Source organism: Dreissena polymorpha, chromosome 9, assembly GCF_020536995.1.
Source record: "Dreissena polymorpha isolate Duluth1 chromosome 9, UMN_Dpol_1.0, whole genome shotgun sequence".
In the NCBI taxonomy this organism is placed as follows: domain Eukaryota; kingdom Metazoa; phylum Mollusca; class Bivalvia; order Myida; family Dreissenidae; genus Dreissena; species Dreissena polymorpha.
The window spans coordinates 68,164,904-68,180,862 of NC_068363.1; the positions used below are offsets into that span (position 1 = coordinate 68,164,904).

Sequence of the window (15,959 nt, forward strand, 5' to 3'; positions counted from 1 at the left end):
TAATGTACTAACCAATGCTTGCACTGCATGTTCCAGTCGTTCAAAAAGCAATAATCTCTGGCATGTTTTGTTATTTATATTAATAAAACATTTATACATTAAAAGTTTCGTCACTGTGGCGAAGGGTATATATTGTTCGCCTGGGGACCGGGAGGTTACGGGTTCTATCAATACTATGGGAATGCTTTTTTTTATTTATTCCAAAGACAGAGTACTGGTTAAACCCAGGAAACGGACTTGGGAGCGTCTCAATAAGCCGAAGTCTTTCGATGCATTCGATCTAAAATAAATTGTTTAAATTTAAATGAAAGTTTGGTCCGATATGATTTTAGCTTGAAACCAATCAATGCTTCGCCGTAGTACTGATGCTTGCTATAGAATCGAAACCACACAAAGTGTGATCTAAATTGAATTAAAAAACTTATTTGATATTTCAACTCACTGAGAAAGAATAAGTCTTAAGTTCCAAACTATACCGTAGCGCCACCATGACAACGTGGCAATTGCGCTTGTCGTTTGTTTGTTTAGATGTCCAAAATACGACAACGTGCCGGCAACGTGCTCCTTCGTTGCCGATCCGAAAGATCCCCAGTGCTGCCGTGTACCCCAGTGTCAAAACGCTGGCGGGACAGTTGGAACAAGCGGCTTTTCCGGCAGCTTCATCGGATATGGCCGGCCGCAGAACATCCTTCCATCCCAACTGAACAACACTGGCTACTCTAGTAAGTTTTCCGTTTATATAACTTTTATTATGTAGTTATTTGTTTTTTAATTGATTTATGTTTACAAGCAGAAACCATAACAGCTGATAACGTTTTGCGTATGATCACATTGTAACGTGAAATCATGCTGTGACATGTGATCACGCTATGGCATGTGATCACGTTATGTCGTAGGATCACGTTATGGCGTGTGGTCACATTGTGGCGTGTGATCACGTTGTGGCATTTAATCACGTTGTGGCTTATGGTCACGTTGTGACGTGTGATCATGGTATGGCATGTAATCACGTTGTGGCTTATGGTCACGTTGTGACGTGTGATCACGTTGTGACGTATGATCAGATTGTGACGTGTGATCACGTTGTGGTTTTTGATCACGTTGTGGCATGTGCTCACGTTTTGGCGTGTGATCACGTTGTGGCGTGTGATCACGTTTCGCGTTTTATCGCGTTGTGGCGTGTGATCATGTTGTGACGTGTGATGACGTTGTGACGTGTGATCACGTTTTGGCGTGGAATCACGTTTTGGCGTGTCATCACGTTTTGGCGTGTGATCACGTTGTGGCGTGTGGTCACGTTGTGGCGTATGAACACGTTGTGGCGTATGGTCACGTTGTGGCGTATGGTCACCTTGTGGCGTATGAACATGCTGTGGCGTATGAACACGTTGTGGCGTATGAACACGTTGTCGCGTGTGATCACGTTGTCGCGTGTGATCACGTTGTCGCGTGTGATCACGTTTTGGCGTGTGTTCACGTTGTGGCGTGTGGTCACGTTGTGGCGTATGAACACGTTGTGGCGTATGAACACGTTGTGGTGTGTGGTCCAATGTGGCGTATGAACAAGTTGTGGCGTGTGGTCACGGTTTTGCGCGTGATCACGGTGTGGCGTGTGGTCAAGTTGAGGCGTATGAACACGTTGTGGCGTGTGGTCACGTTGTGGCGTATGAACACGGTGTGGCATATGGTCACGTTGTGGTGTATGGACACGTTGTGGCGTGTGGTCACGTTGTGGCATGTAGTCACGTTGTGGCATGTGATCACGTTGTGGCGTTTGATCACGTTGCGGCGTTTGATCACGTATCCACGCTGAAGCATTTGATTGAGATCAACAACGGTTAATTGCACTGCATAGATTATGGCGTCATAAAAATATCATATCGTTACGTTACGTGTATGTCGTGTTTGCAGATAAATGCCTGTACAAGGGGCAAATCTACGACCAAGGCCAGACCTGGCAAGACGGCTGTGACTTCGAATGCGAGTGCGTGGATGCCTCGAGGGGAATGTACAGATGCTCGGAAAGGTTCGTTTACTCTTACGTTATTTTGTGTGTTCTTAACCCATTTATGCCTAGTTGACTCCCCCATCCTTCTTAATTGGATCAATTTATTTCCAAAATTAGGGATGTTTAGTATATTTATTGCTATATTTAAAATATTTCTTACAGAAATTTCTTTAAGCAAACACCGCAGACCCTGATGAGACGCCGCATCATGCGGCGTCTCATCTGGCTTTGCGCTGTTTGCCAAGGCCTTTGTTTCTAGATGCTAGGCATAAATGGGTTAAATTGACCACACTAGACATATCTTGTTAATTTGTTTACCATATGTGTACACTCGATGCATGTTATTAGGAAACCGTTACTATCTTCAACACTCGCTTCTTGTATACGCTTAGGCATTGTTGTTCATCAGCTGGGTGTCTGTCCTGTTTGTTTTTGAATGGTGGTCATTACATCGATATCACATCGTCTACGTTTCACCCGCAGATGTCGCCGCATCGCTGCCGTGCCGAATGGCTGCACGTTCATCCAGGATCCCGCAGATGCTTGCTGCCAGACGCTCAAGTGCGACCCAAGCGCCCAGTTTGGTACATGCCGCGACGCCCTCAGCAATTGCGCGTCCTATGGCACTTACATCTGCGGCGCACAATACAAGGACTGGGCCACGCAAAACTGCCCGCAATACTGCGGTTACTGTGGAAACAGTATGTGTTCTGATTTTAGTTTGTTTTCTGATTCCATTTTTTATGTAATAAATCAAAACTGATGATCATGGGCAGTGATTTGATATGTTATTATATTGACATGTATTTCATTTAAAATTAGGACCATTCAATGGAGTGTTGCATATCATGTGCATAATGTTTTCATGATAAAATCAAGTGCATGGTTGTGTCTCAAGTTATAAGATCATATGAATATGTAAATTTTATACGGGTTTTATGAAACGACTGAGTTGATACATAAACATGATGATTAATTGAAACTTCATATGCAAACAAGAGTCTCAAATGACCACAGCACGTTTCCCGTTACATTTCCTAATGCGCGTCATCGAATAAAAATGTATTTTGAAACTTGTAACAAACTGCACAGGCTACAGCATGACATACTGACACACGTCTCTCTATGTACTCGGCAGACACCAATCCTTTGGCGGTGACGGCCGCCCCCGATGGCACGTGCAAGGACAACATCCCCAACTGTGTTGAATACGACCGAAGCGTCTGCTCTGACGCTATGTATCAATCGTGGGCCCTCGCTAGCTGCCGAAAGACGTGCAACCTCTGCTCAAGTAGTTTTCCCGACTTTCTCCTCCTATATAAAAGCTCAATTCACGCTTCAATTATAAAATGAATTTAACGTTGATATTATAGATACCTGTATTCGGTTTTACACATATTTCGCGCTTTAAAAAGATTTTATTTGAAATGTCGGATCTATTGTGTGAGAGTTTGGTCGTATTTTACATTGAATATACAGTATTTATTTATATGCGATAAATATTAAGAACAATACTGTTTTTAAATTTAATTTTTCAGTAATATTGTCATTTTACGGATACATTTCCCCTTTAGGCACCGGAGCAGGCACCGGCACCGGAACTATGGGAGGTAAGAACACGTGAGATATGTGTGCGCGTTATATGTCACTGCATTTTAGACACGGAACTTGAAGTACGTTTGTTGTTCGTAACGCTTGACGCTGACATAAACATGCAATGGATTTGTAGCAATGCTTTTGCACCCGGATTAATGCGTGTTGCTTTTTAAATTGAAACACTTACTGCGCAAACAGCATCACAAAAATGAAACATCCATAATACATCAAGAAATTTCGCGATAGTGCTCTTAGTATTTTTTCAGCTTTCATGCTTATTATCAAAGCTTTGTCAACTCTGTATATTTATACTGTTTTCTTTAACGCTTAATTCCACGTGTTTTATAATGAACCACGTGTGTAAGTACATGCATTTGATGCATCATGATGCTATCTTGAACAATAATACTGTTTGAAACATAATATTGTTCAACGACAAAACGTGACTTAATGACATAATGACTATTAACTAGTAATTAGGTGTTTGTGAATTTTATTTTTGTGTATGTCTTTTCAAACTCTATAGTCTAAAGATTCCATCATGTTTCTTTTTTTTCATTTTGACTTGACAACAAAAAGCGCTTACACTTTTAACAAAAAGGGACGTTAAAGTTGTATGACGTACCCATTGATTCCACTGTTTCAGTTTTGGTCATTAAACGGCTATTATATATTATAAATTTCAAAATTGTATCATGTATGTTTACTTCATTCATACATTGCTTTGTGACACATTGAACCATTGCCGCATCGTTCTGGAAAAACTGGGCTTAATGCATGTGCGTAAAGGGTCGTCCCAGATGAACATGTGCAGTCTACATGTAATGTACATGTATTTTGCTTTCAAATAAGGGTTTCTTAACAAAATGCAGGACTGCACAGGCTAATCTGGGATCACACTTTACGCACATGCATTAAGCCCAGTTTTCCCAACCCACAGCTCATATTTACGTATCTGCTTCACAGTCACTGGAGCAGTCGTCATAGGTTTGAACCAATTTGCTTTGCATAACACATTGTTTGATAAACTGGCTAAAGTTTTTCTGAAAGCTCCACTCCCTGCATGCTTAAAAAAATGACTCGTTGTTATTATTGAAATTTCGGACGAAAATCACACGAACACGAAAGCGCCGAATTAATTTTGGTATGTAATTACGATTTGGTAATTATTAATTGCATAGTTTCTTAACATATGACAGCCGGTCATTCTTCTACAGTCATCGAGTAAATGCATACGAAACATACAATACAGTTCAAGTTTATGCGCACCAACATGAGTTTCAAACATAAATAAGTGCTTTTCTTGCTATTGAAATATATTTCAGGAAATAATCGGCATTTACTTTTATGAGAAAGGATTTCCTTACACAAACATTATTTAGTTTCAGTGGACTGGAGCTTTTACTATACCTGCCAGATTACTAACGATACTAACTATAAAGGTGTATACCATTTCGTGACGCAAATTTAAAATAATACATCTTTTACTCACAAGAACATCAACAAATAAGGCAACGTTTCTGAAATTAATACTAATAATACTTATTATTCAATTTAGTTGTCAAAATTGACACAATTTCTTTCAAAACACAGGAACGAGTAATTTTGCAATTGGATGTAAAAGATAATTGATCAGAAGAGTGAGGAATACCGTTCCTGCCATCGTGGTTACAAATTAAAATACAGAGGGCGACAATGCGATGATACGATGGTGATAGTACGATATGACTATCGCATTATCGCCATCGGACTATCGCGTTGTCGCATTGTCGCCATCGTACTATCGCATTGTCGCCATCGTACGATCGCATTGTCGCCATCGGACTATCGCGTTTTCGTACTGTCGTCATCGTATTCTCGCATTGTCGCCATCGTACTATCGCATTGTCGCCATTGTACTATCGAATTGTCGCCCTCTGGATTTTAATGTGTAACCACGATGGCCCTAACGGTATTCCGTTGAAGAGTAATTTATGTGTAAGTATATCTGGTATAGTTAGTATCGACTGCATCATACAGTGTGCACGCGTGCTAGTTATTTTCTGTTTAGGGCACAGCTTTCAGTCTCTTATTGTAGATATATAGAGAATACATGGTTGGTGCCGAGATGGAGAAAGTTTATCCGATGAGGCTTAGAAAAAGAAATTTTTTTTTTTCTTTTTCGGGCCGAACCGGATAAACTTTCTCCATCTCGGCACCAACCATGTATTCGATTTATCCTGCTTCATGCCGTTGACACATTTTATCAAAGACAAAATATTAATTTACATAACAATATAATTATTCTTGTCGGGCCTCCTACATTCCTGACGACCGAATAACTACCGATTGTGTCACGCTAAAAATAGTTCCACATTAAACTGTTCCTTTTAATAAGAGAAGAAATAAAAAACGAATTGAGAATGTGATATTTTTCTTGGTAAAAAATGAAATCAAAATGCATCAGCAAAACAAAAACTAAATTTTATTTACCTTAATGACAACTTTAATCCATTGCTTATAACAATAAATGTACAACGATATACACATTCATTGTCTGTTCTTCCATCTCTTTGTCGGAATCCATTTTCTGTTTTTCCATCTCTATTATCGCAATGTATTTTAAACCACACTCTTTTTTGATAGCGTTTGTATCGAATGCTAATTATTCTGACCCAAAACCCGATCAACGAAACCGTAATCCTGTCGTAGAGAATTATTTTATTCCTATCGAAGTTAACACTTATGAATGACAAACACACACTCCGAAAATCGTTTATGATTCGTTCGATGCTTTAAAATATTAAAAAATACTGTTAAAACCACCACGTCAAAATTGTTGTCCCTAAAATCCTGAGAGAAACTAGATAGTATGTTTTGTCAGAGAAATGACGTCACACTAGATACGTCTTAAATTGCGTAATCAAGTAAATGAACATGATAAATACGGAAGTCTGGTTCGGTAATATATTTTTAAGAAGATAAAAATGATGATATATAATATTACGATAACTTTCATGATGCGTCCCAATAAATTTCAAAGGTCAAATATTAGAACATGTTAATCGGCGCGTATGAATACATACTTACGGTTAGATCACGGTCACGTGATGTACTGCCGGATATCAACTAGTTTATCCGACCCTGCTTTATTTGGTCAATGTTTGCAACTGAGGCAGGATAAAGACCTATCAGCAGCTAGATTATGTTGTTTCTTCCATCTTTATATTGTATTATTTTGCTGTACACATTTATATATCTTGTATCAGTATTCAAATTGTTCTCCATGGATCATAATTTATTATTTAAAAACAAAATACGTTTAATAATCATATTCACGGTAAAAATGTTTGTATTATCTACTCGTTGTTTAATATCGCGAAAATTATGCGTTTGGTCCTAAATTTGTATTTTTTTAAATGTGTATTTAGCTCATCTGAGCACGAAGTTCTTATTGTTGACTTTTATGTTTGACGAAGGTCACTTATTTTCCTGAAATGTTTGTGGTGAACACTTTCAAAATCTGCTCCTCTATATCAACAAGGTCTACATGTTTGGTATTTTGCATGTTACATTGTATAGTGGTGCTCTAGCAAGTTTTCAATCATGTCCGTGTGTACAACATTGGCCTTAAATTTATATAAGAGAAAAAAAAAATTGCTAACTATAAATCATCTGCATTAAAGCCTATCTATTTTGTCTTAAGAGGCATTTAGTGATGTTGTAAACTGTTTTAAATGTATGTCCCCTGCGATCAAAACTGACCATGTCAAAAGGAATCCCATAGTGTAGTTGACTTGAATAGACATTTTATATTTGCTTGCTCGCTTTAGTTTGTTATAACTGTTTGCTCGAAAATAATTACCGTATCAAGTGTTTGGGTTAAACGCCCATGACTGTTAATCATATATATTATGTAACCCCACGTATACTGTGTTCCACATTTCAGGTACAGGAACTGGCTCTGGCGGAACGATCTTTTGCAAATATTACATATAATTTTAATTTGTTATTTTAACTTTCACTTTTAAATACTGCAAAGGCATCAAGTTTTGTGTTACAACCTCCATAGGTGCCAATCATATGTAATATGTAAACCAACCAATGCTCTATTCCACAATTCAGGTACTGGAACAGGAACTGGTGGGTCGATGACAGGTTCGAACACTATTTAATATGCAAAACATGAATTAATCCATATCCGATAATGTTTGTCCCATTGTTTATTGAATTAATGCATATCCGATATTTTAAATCATGTTGTATAAGGAATGTATACATATCCGATAATTTATATCTCATTGTATAATGAATTTATACCCATCCAATAATTTATATCCCGTTGTATAATGAATTAATACCTATCCGATAATGTATATCCCATTAAAAAATAAAGTAATAGCTTTCCGATAATTTAATCACATAGTATAATGAATTCATTCCTATCCGATAATTTATTTCCTATTGTATAAGTTCACTCAGACAATTTTTATTATAAAGCTACATTAGCCTGTTATACTATATATATAGTTCTAAAATAAAAGGTTATCAGGGACTCGTTTAGATGAACAATTCAATACAAATCATATTTTATAGTAACATTTAATGTGTATAAGGGTACATGCCATTAAGTATTTTTACCGTATTTTTAGATTATTAAAGCCATAGACACAAGCCGTTAGAATTGACTACCAAATATGATAATTAGATTTTATGTTCGACATGTTCATTTGATGTATAACTATAAGAACATGTGAAATATACATGTGTGCTCACGAGTGAGTTTTCAAGTCTTTGATCAATAACACATTCATATTTATTTTTTGAAATACCCTTTAGCTGGGTTACCCGCCTTTGACCCAGTTATATATTATACATAATAATAGCTATTAGCAAACACCCAGCTGTTCATTGAAGTTTGTTTTGATACTTGCCTTCAGTAAATGAGTGGCCTTTTAATTGTTTTATTATTACTTGCTTGGCTCAATATTTTTGAGTATTCAATGAGCATAATTATACCAATTTCAGGAGGTGGAACTGGCACAGGTTCAGGCGGAACTATTATGACAGGAGGTAAGAACACACACAGCCTACAACAAATAATACATGCAAAGTTTGACCTATTACTTATGAAAATTTCAGATATAAATTATACCACATGCTTTGCCCTGTAAAAATAGTTCTGACAACAAACAACCATCCATCCATCAATCCATCCTCCATCCATCAATCCATCCATCCATCCATCCATCCATCCATCCATCCATCCATCCATCCATCCATCCATCCATCCATCCATCCATCCATCCATCCATCTATCCGTCCGTCCGTCCGTCCGTCCGTCCGTCCGTCCATCCATCCATCCATCCATCCATCCATTCATCCATCCATCCATCCATCCATCCATCCATCCATCCATCCATCCATCCATCTATCCATCCATCCATCCATCCATCCGTGCGTCCAACCGTACGTAAATTCGTCCAGCAACGTAATTTGTACCCACGTACGCTGATATATTAACTAGGTTCTTCTGGCACGTGCCAAGACAAGCTGACAAACTGTCAGGAATACACACAGGCGGCCTGCACGGGACTTTACGTTGACTGGGCCCGAGAGAACTGTGCGAGATTCTGCAATCTCTGTGGTGAGTTAGCATTGCAGCATTAACAACTTATATGTGCGAAATGAAATATTTGTTTAACTATCCATATTAATAAACGCAATTTATCAGCTTTACAATTTTCATTTTCATATGGGCCATGCTCTTTGAAAAGGGCGTTAATTAATGTGCGTCCGCACAGGCTAATCTGGGACGTCACTTTCCGCCTTAACTTGCTTTTTGCACAGAAGAGAATTCTTTTAACGAAAAATATCATTAAAGCGAAAATTGTCGTCCAAGATTAGCCTAAGCGAACTGCACAGGCTAATCTGGGACGACACTCTATGCACATGCATTAAACCCCCATTTCACAGAGCTTGGCTTATATGCTTTTGTTTTAATATTGTGTATTGTCCCAACCTTTTAAAGGATCTGGATCGGGAACAAGCGGAAACATGACTGGATTCCAGACAGTGGCTCCCGGCTCAGGGGGATTCACAGGATTCAGTATGTTTCAAATTAGGTCAATGCACTTAAAATAATGTCAACACTTCTGTTAATTGTGTCGTAATGATCTTTAAAATTATGCGTTTTTCTTGAAGCTCTCATATTCTTATAATCGTTTCCTTAAGTACATGTTTGACTGTTACTTGCATTTGCGTAAAGGGAGGTTTTTTCCTTAAAAAGATGTATTCGTATTTAAATCAGTTAAATGCTATTTGTGTGTCTTACGCGGAAAATACGACGATCTTGAAATCAAATGGCGTCATTACTGTTTACTGTTTGATTTCCAGGCGGGGGCTGCGTCTACAAGGGCAACTACTACGGAGCCGGGGACAAGTGGATGGACGGATGCGACTATAACTGCACGTGCGAGAACGGCCAGACCGGCTTCTATAGATGCTCTGAAAGGTTGTTATGCCGTACAGACAATAATACAGAGATGTTTTATAATGCATGTTTAACGAGAGGCATACCGACTATACGTTTAACGAAACAAACAATGTTACTCGAGATGGTTGACTGTTTGTGGGCTTGTATACAGACAAACTGCAAGCCTGAAACCAGTAATGTTCTCTCTGTTAATATTATGTCTAACTTGCCACCTTTGTCACCTTAAATACCATCCTCCCTCATTGATAAATAATGAGAACCGAAATATTTACCGACGACAGAGTATATATGCACTAAAACTGAAGTATATTTTCTTCTTTCTTAGCGGTTATTTGTTATGAAGTTTAACAAATCAGTTGTTGAACATGTTCCCTGTTTGGCATTGCGCGATTGTGAATGCTCTAACGTCGCTGCTATTAACGTCAATAGTTATTGAACATTGATTTTGTTCAGATGTCCAACCTACCAGCTGCAAGCCGGATGTGTTTTGCGCACCCAACCCGGCGAATGTTGCGGAGTACCAGACTGCACCGGAGGTGGCACAGGTACCGGAACCGGCTCAGGCACCGGAACCGGATCAGGTGGATCCATGACGGGTAGGTGATGTTCCGAGTGAGAGAGTGACGGGTGTTATTTCGTTCAAAAGTTAAACATTCCGTGTTGTTTTATACTAGTTATTTGTATACAAGCGATGTTAATAAAATATTTTTAAGTTTGTTATTAGTAAATAAACACAAAGATCTGTCATAATATGACACGTTGTATTTAAAAGGTCGCCGAAACGCTTAAATATCTATATAAGGTGACTTGATTAAGAGCTATTCAGACGAATTTAGTATTTAAATAATTTCAGGTAAAACGTGCATTTACGGATTTTAATTGATCACAAACTACATGAAAATACAATATTTTGTTTAATTGCGCAATTTTATAATTTACGGTCGCTTAAAGATTAGGCATGGATTTTGTTTGGTCTTACACAGGTATTAATATGAACCATTTGTTGTTTTACAATAAAAATGGGCCGTGCTCTGTGAAAAGTTTTTTATGTATGTCCGGAAAGTGTCGTCCCAGATTAGCCTGTGCAAACCGCACACGCTAATCAGGGACGACCCACGTTCATTTGACCCCTTTATCCCAGAGCTCATATATACTTCCCCTGTACGAGATTGCGCCAAGCGGCGTATATACATGTATACAAGTTGTTTCATTGTTACTGGTATCATGTACATATGTACTCATAGCATTTGTAGCGACACGTGACATCTATTATAATGAGCCTCATTTGCATTCAGGGACAGGAACCGGAACTGGCGGCATTAACACAGGTGCTATACAATCCTTAACAATTTTTACCATTTAACATGTCAACTTCAACGAATTTCGATCTTTTATCGAGTAAAACGTTCGAGTAGTATACAAGGTACACGTAAACACGTGCTTTAAAAAATACATTTTTTTAGGAAAAGATGGGGCTAGTGACAAAAGTATCAAAAAATATTAATTTTAGACTGCGGTTTATCAGCCGTGTGTGAAGTGGTGCTGCAATCACTTGTTTCACTTATAAACGGTCGATCAAGTTTCCCGCCTGACCTTATAAAACCATGAACACTTCCTCTTTGTTGGTATTCAAATTATGTGTGTGTCTTACCTGTAATTTGCTGATTCTGAAGAAAACAGAGCATACTATTCCGTAATATTAACTCTTTCAGTGCTGGAACAGGATTTTGAAGGCCTTTGCAAACAGTTTGGATTCAGATGAGACGCTACAAAACTATTTGATAGTATTCTTTGAAAAAAAATCTAAGAAAATGCTAATTTTAGAAATTCAGCAGACAAAATTTTAGCAGACGACAAATTTCCCAGCATGCAAAGGGTTAAAGATGATTAGCTGCGTAAAATTAATACAATTCCTATTCCAATTAACTTGTTTTCAATCATCTGTGAATTTATATAAGCAAATTCTGTGAAAAATATTATTTTTGGCTTCGCACAGTTTATTGTGTTATTTGTAGAACCTTTTGAAAGGAAATCGGGTTTAAATACATAAATACGATATCATAGTTCCTGAAGGTACATTTCATACCATTTTAGTCACAGAGAGTTATCATAGGTTGGCGGCATTCAATAAATGTTATACATGTACCAGCTCGGTAATTGGTGCACGTGGTACGCAATTAACATGAGCTATGCTCTGTGTAAAGAGGGTTTAAATCAAGTGCGTAAAGTCTCGTTCCAGATTAGCCTGTGCAGTGCGCACAGGCTAATCAGGGGCGACACTTTCCGCTTAAACAAGATTTTTGCTAAGAAGAGACTTTTTTTTAAACGAAATAATCATAAAAGCGGAAAGTGTCATCTCTGATTAGGCTGTGCGGACTGCACAGGCTAATCCTGGACGACATTCTACGCAAATGCATTAAACCTCCTTTTCACAGAGCACGGCCCAAATGCATGCAATAATGGATCTTCATTTTCATCCAATCATATCAAGATTGGTAATAGCATGCACCCAATAAATAAAACCCTTAAGCACGAAGAGCAGTGACTCAACGCATGCTATGTATGATAAATTGTATTTAAAACAGTGCCTTCAAATATAAAGTTAGCATATACGTGCATTAGGTCAATCACTTTAAGTGAAGTTATACGATCGTATTATCGTGAAGAGGTTTTCAATACTGAGGCATAAAACAGAAGTCATTATCGTCTTGTATGTTTTACAAAAAAACAAAAACACCATTGTGTGTGTGTGTGTGTGTACGCATTTAAGATTATATATATATATATATATATATATATATATATATATATATATATATATATATATATATATATATGTATATCAAATGCAGTAAGTTAATATATTGTGGCGGCCGTTCGTTGCAGGCTCTCAGACCGGATGTGTCTACAACAACACGCTGTACCAACAGGGCCAGCAGTGGAAGGACGGCTGCCAGTACAAGTGCACGTGCACGGATGCCTCTAGAGGCCAATACTCGTGTGCTGCGCTGTAAGTAACAACAGCGGAGTCTCTATGTTCAACATTTTTCGTACACGTTTCAAAATCATAAGGAGTCGCGCTCTGATATATCGGGGTTTAATGCATGTGCGTAAAGTGACGTCATAATCGTGCCTGCACTGTCCGCACAGGCTAATCAGAGACGACACTATCTGACTAAACTGTATTTTTGTTAAGAATAGCCTTCTTTTCAATCAAAATAAAATAACAGCTGAACTTTCGTCTATGATAAGCATGTGCGGAATGCACTGGCTAATCTGGAATGACACTTTACGTACATGCATAAAACACCCTTTTTTCAGAGTTAAGGGGTGTTGCTGCTGTTTTGCTGAATTTTTTTCCATCTAATAGATTTTGTCCAAAATTTACATTTAAGATATATATACAAATACCATATGAAAAATGAAATAAAAACATAGGGTCACCGGCCTTGTTTAGATTTTATTCCCATTATATAAAATGTACTTTTTCAATAAAACTGAAAAATCTCTAAATGCGTAAAAATAATTAATAACCTATAAAATTGGCAACATGTAGATATTATATAAGCAAAGATACATCATATACCATTTAATTAAACCACACACTACCAATTAAATGAAGTACACAAGTTAAATTTTAAGAAATGTATTTAATATAATTTGTATGTCACCAAAAAAAAGTCATTGTTTACTATTGTAACCACATAAATGGAATGAATTTTTTTTCTGTCTTATAGAATTCTGCGAAACTGCGTAAATATGTTCATCTACGTATTGTCATCATAAAACACAAATAAAAAAAGGGGGTCACCGCACTTCTAACAGATTTTTTTTTTGTTTTAACTGTCCCTACCGTCAACGTCAAATTTCATAAAATACAGCAATAAGGCAAAACCCAAGTAACTGTACATAGATTGTTAGAAATATGCATAAACATTAGAAATTGTTTACAATCTTAACTTGGATAACGACAGCTAACCAAAAGACATTAATAAAAGACGATATTTAATCAAAAACATAATACCATACACTATCAAACTCGACCTTAATCATTAATAACTTACATGTACTTGTTCACAGATTTAAACATGTTTTGAAGTTTGTGATTAAATGCTTTATGATAAATGTAAACAGCATGACTAAAGAGCCCCAGTATAAAACAAGAATGGAATTAAAGAAAGTAAAAAAAGTAATAAAAAAAGTTGACCCCACCATCGGATCGAACCAATGACAATTATATTATGAACCAACTCAGTCATTTCTGATGATTGTGATAACAAAAATATTGTGTTGTGATAATAGCATCATCGGTGTTGCTATAAATATATCCTCGGATATATAAACTGCCGCAACACCCCTTAATCTTAAATAAATCTATAATATTATGTCTGCAAAAACGAATGCATATGCACGCTCAGACATAGACATTTGCAAAGAGAGAACAGTTACCAACATATCTTATTTACTTTCTCTTTACGTATTGCATGCGTATTACGAGTTCTGCAATTTTGGTTCTTAATTTCTTTTGTTGTTTACTTACTTTTCATTTGACATGTTATGTTTGTAAGTCTTAATTTATATTTTACTGAATACTAATTACCAATTATTAAATATTACAATGAATAGTGTATGTCAACTTTTTACTTTAACCCGTTTTTGCCTAGCGTCTAGAAAAAGGCCTTTGCAAACAGCGTAGACCCAGATGAGACGCCGCATGATGCGGCTTCTCATCAGGGTCTGCGCTGTTTGCTTAAAGGAATTTCTGTAAGATATATTCAAAATAAAGAAATAAATATACTAGACATCCCAAATTTTGTAAATAAATTTATCCAATTTTGAAGGATGGGAGAGTTCACTAGGCATAAATGGGTTAATTTGCCGCAACGTGTGGTTGTCGATGCAACCGAAGGAAAAAACTGGTTATTAGATTGGCGAATGCGGGCGGGCTGGCTGGCTGGCTGGCTGGCTGGCGGGCTGGCTGGCGGGCTGGCGGGCGGGCGGAACAAGCTTGTCCGGGCCATAACTATGTCGTTCATTGTCAGATTTTAAAATCATTTGGCACATTCGTTCACCATCATTGGACGGTGTGTCGCGCGAAATAATTACGTCGATATCTCCAAGGTCAAGGTCACACTTTGAGTTCAAAGGTCAAAAATGGCCATAAATGAGCTTGTCCGAGCCATAACTATGTTGTTCATTGTCAGATTTTAAAATCATTTGGCACATTTGTTCACCATCATTGGACGGTGTGTCGCGCGAAATAATTACGTCGATATCTCCAAGGTCAAGGTCACACTTTGAGTTCAAAGGTCAAAAATGGCCATAAATGTCCCTTGAGATATAACCTTCATATTTGGTATGCATGTGTATATGGACAACGCCTTTCCATACGCACACAAATTTTGACCGTCCGTCCGTCCGTCCGTCCGTGTGTCCGTCCGAAAACTTTAACGTTGCTCATAACTTTTGCAATATTGAAGATAGCAACTTGATATTTGCCATGCATGTGTATCTTATGAAGCTGCACATTTTTAGTGGTGAAAGGTCAAGGTCATCCTTCATGGTCAAAGGTCAAAAAAAAAAAATTCATGTGCATATCTCCAATGTCAAGGTCGCCACGACTAAAAATAGATTTATTTTAAAACAAACTTACAAAGGGGGTTAATTTTCTTTGTTCATTTCAAAAGTTCAGTTTGAGTTGTCTCCCTTTATCAGATTTTTTTTCACAATGAAAACCTGGTTTTGTGACAATTTTGTCCCTTGTTTTATTTTTGTATGATAACAAAATGGCGATTTTCTGCGTTTACCTTAATCCTTGGTTTGATATGGTATTGATACTTTCAATGATAAATAATATTCTATCTTTTTCATTAGAGACAA

At 37.5% G+C, this 15,959-nt stretch overlaps 1 protein-coding gene across 2 annotated transcripts in view; it reads left to right on the plus strand.

Moving 5' to 3' along the window:
* Window positions 1-15,959, plus strand: part of LOC127844331 (uncharacterized) — a 42,776-nt gene that overhangs the window by 26,323 nt on the left and 494 nt on the right. Inside the window, exons 31-43 of one of the 2 annotated variants that reach the window (XM_052374438.1) lie at window positions 529-722; window positions 1,912-2,026; window positions 2,492-2,709; window positions 3,147-3,299; window positions 3,583-3,618; window positions 7,709-7,741; window positions 8,612-8,656; window positions 9,111-9,230; window positions 9,615-9,692; window positions 9,980-10,097; window positions 10,533-10,675; window positions 11,375-11,407; window positions 12,966-13,089. In XM_052374438.1, the coding sequence (XP_052230398.1) occupies window positions 529-722; window positions 1,912-2,026; window positions 2,492-2,709; window positions 3,147-3,299; window positions 3,583-3,618; window positions 7,709-7,741; window positions 8,612-8,656; window positions 9,111-9,230; window positions 9,615-9,692; window positions 9,980-10,097; window positions 10,533-10,675; window positions 11,375-11,407; window positions 12,966-13,089 (1,410 nt within the window). The remainder of the gene's footprint in view (window positions 1-528; window positions 723-1,911; window positions 2,027-2,491; window positions 2,710-3,146; window positions 3,300-3,582; window positions 3,619-7,708; window positions 7,742-8,611; window positions 8,657-9,110; window positions 9,231-9,614; window positions 9,693-9,979; window positions 10,098-10,532; window positions 10,676-11,374; window positions 11,408-12,965; window positions 13,090-15,959) is intronic. The other variant, XM_052374439.1, reaches the window with a different exon arrangement.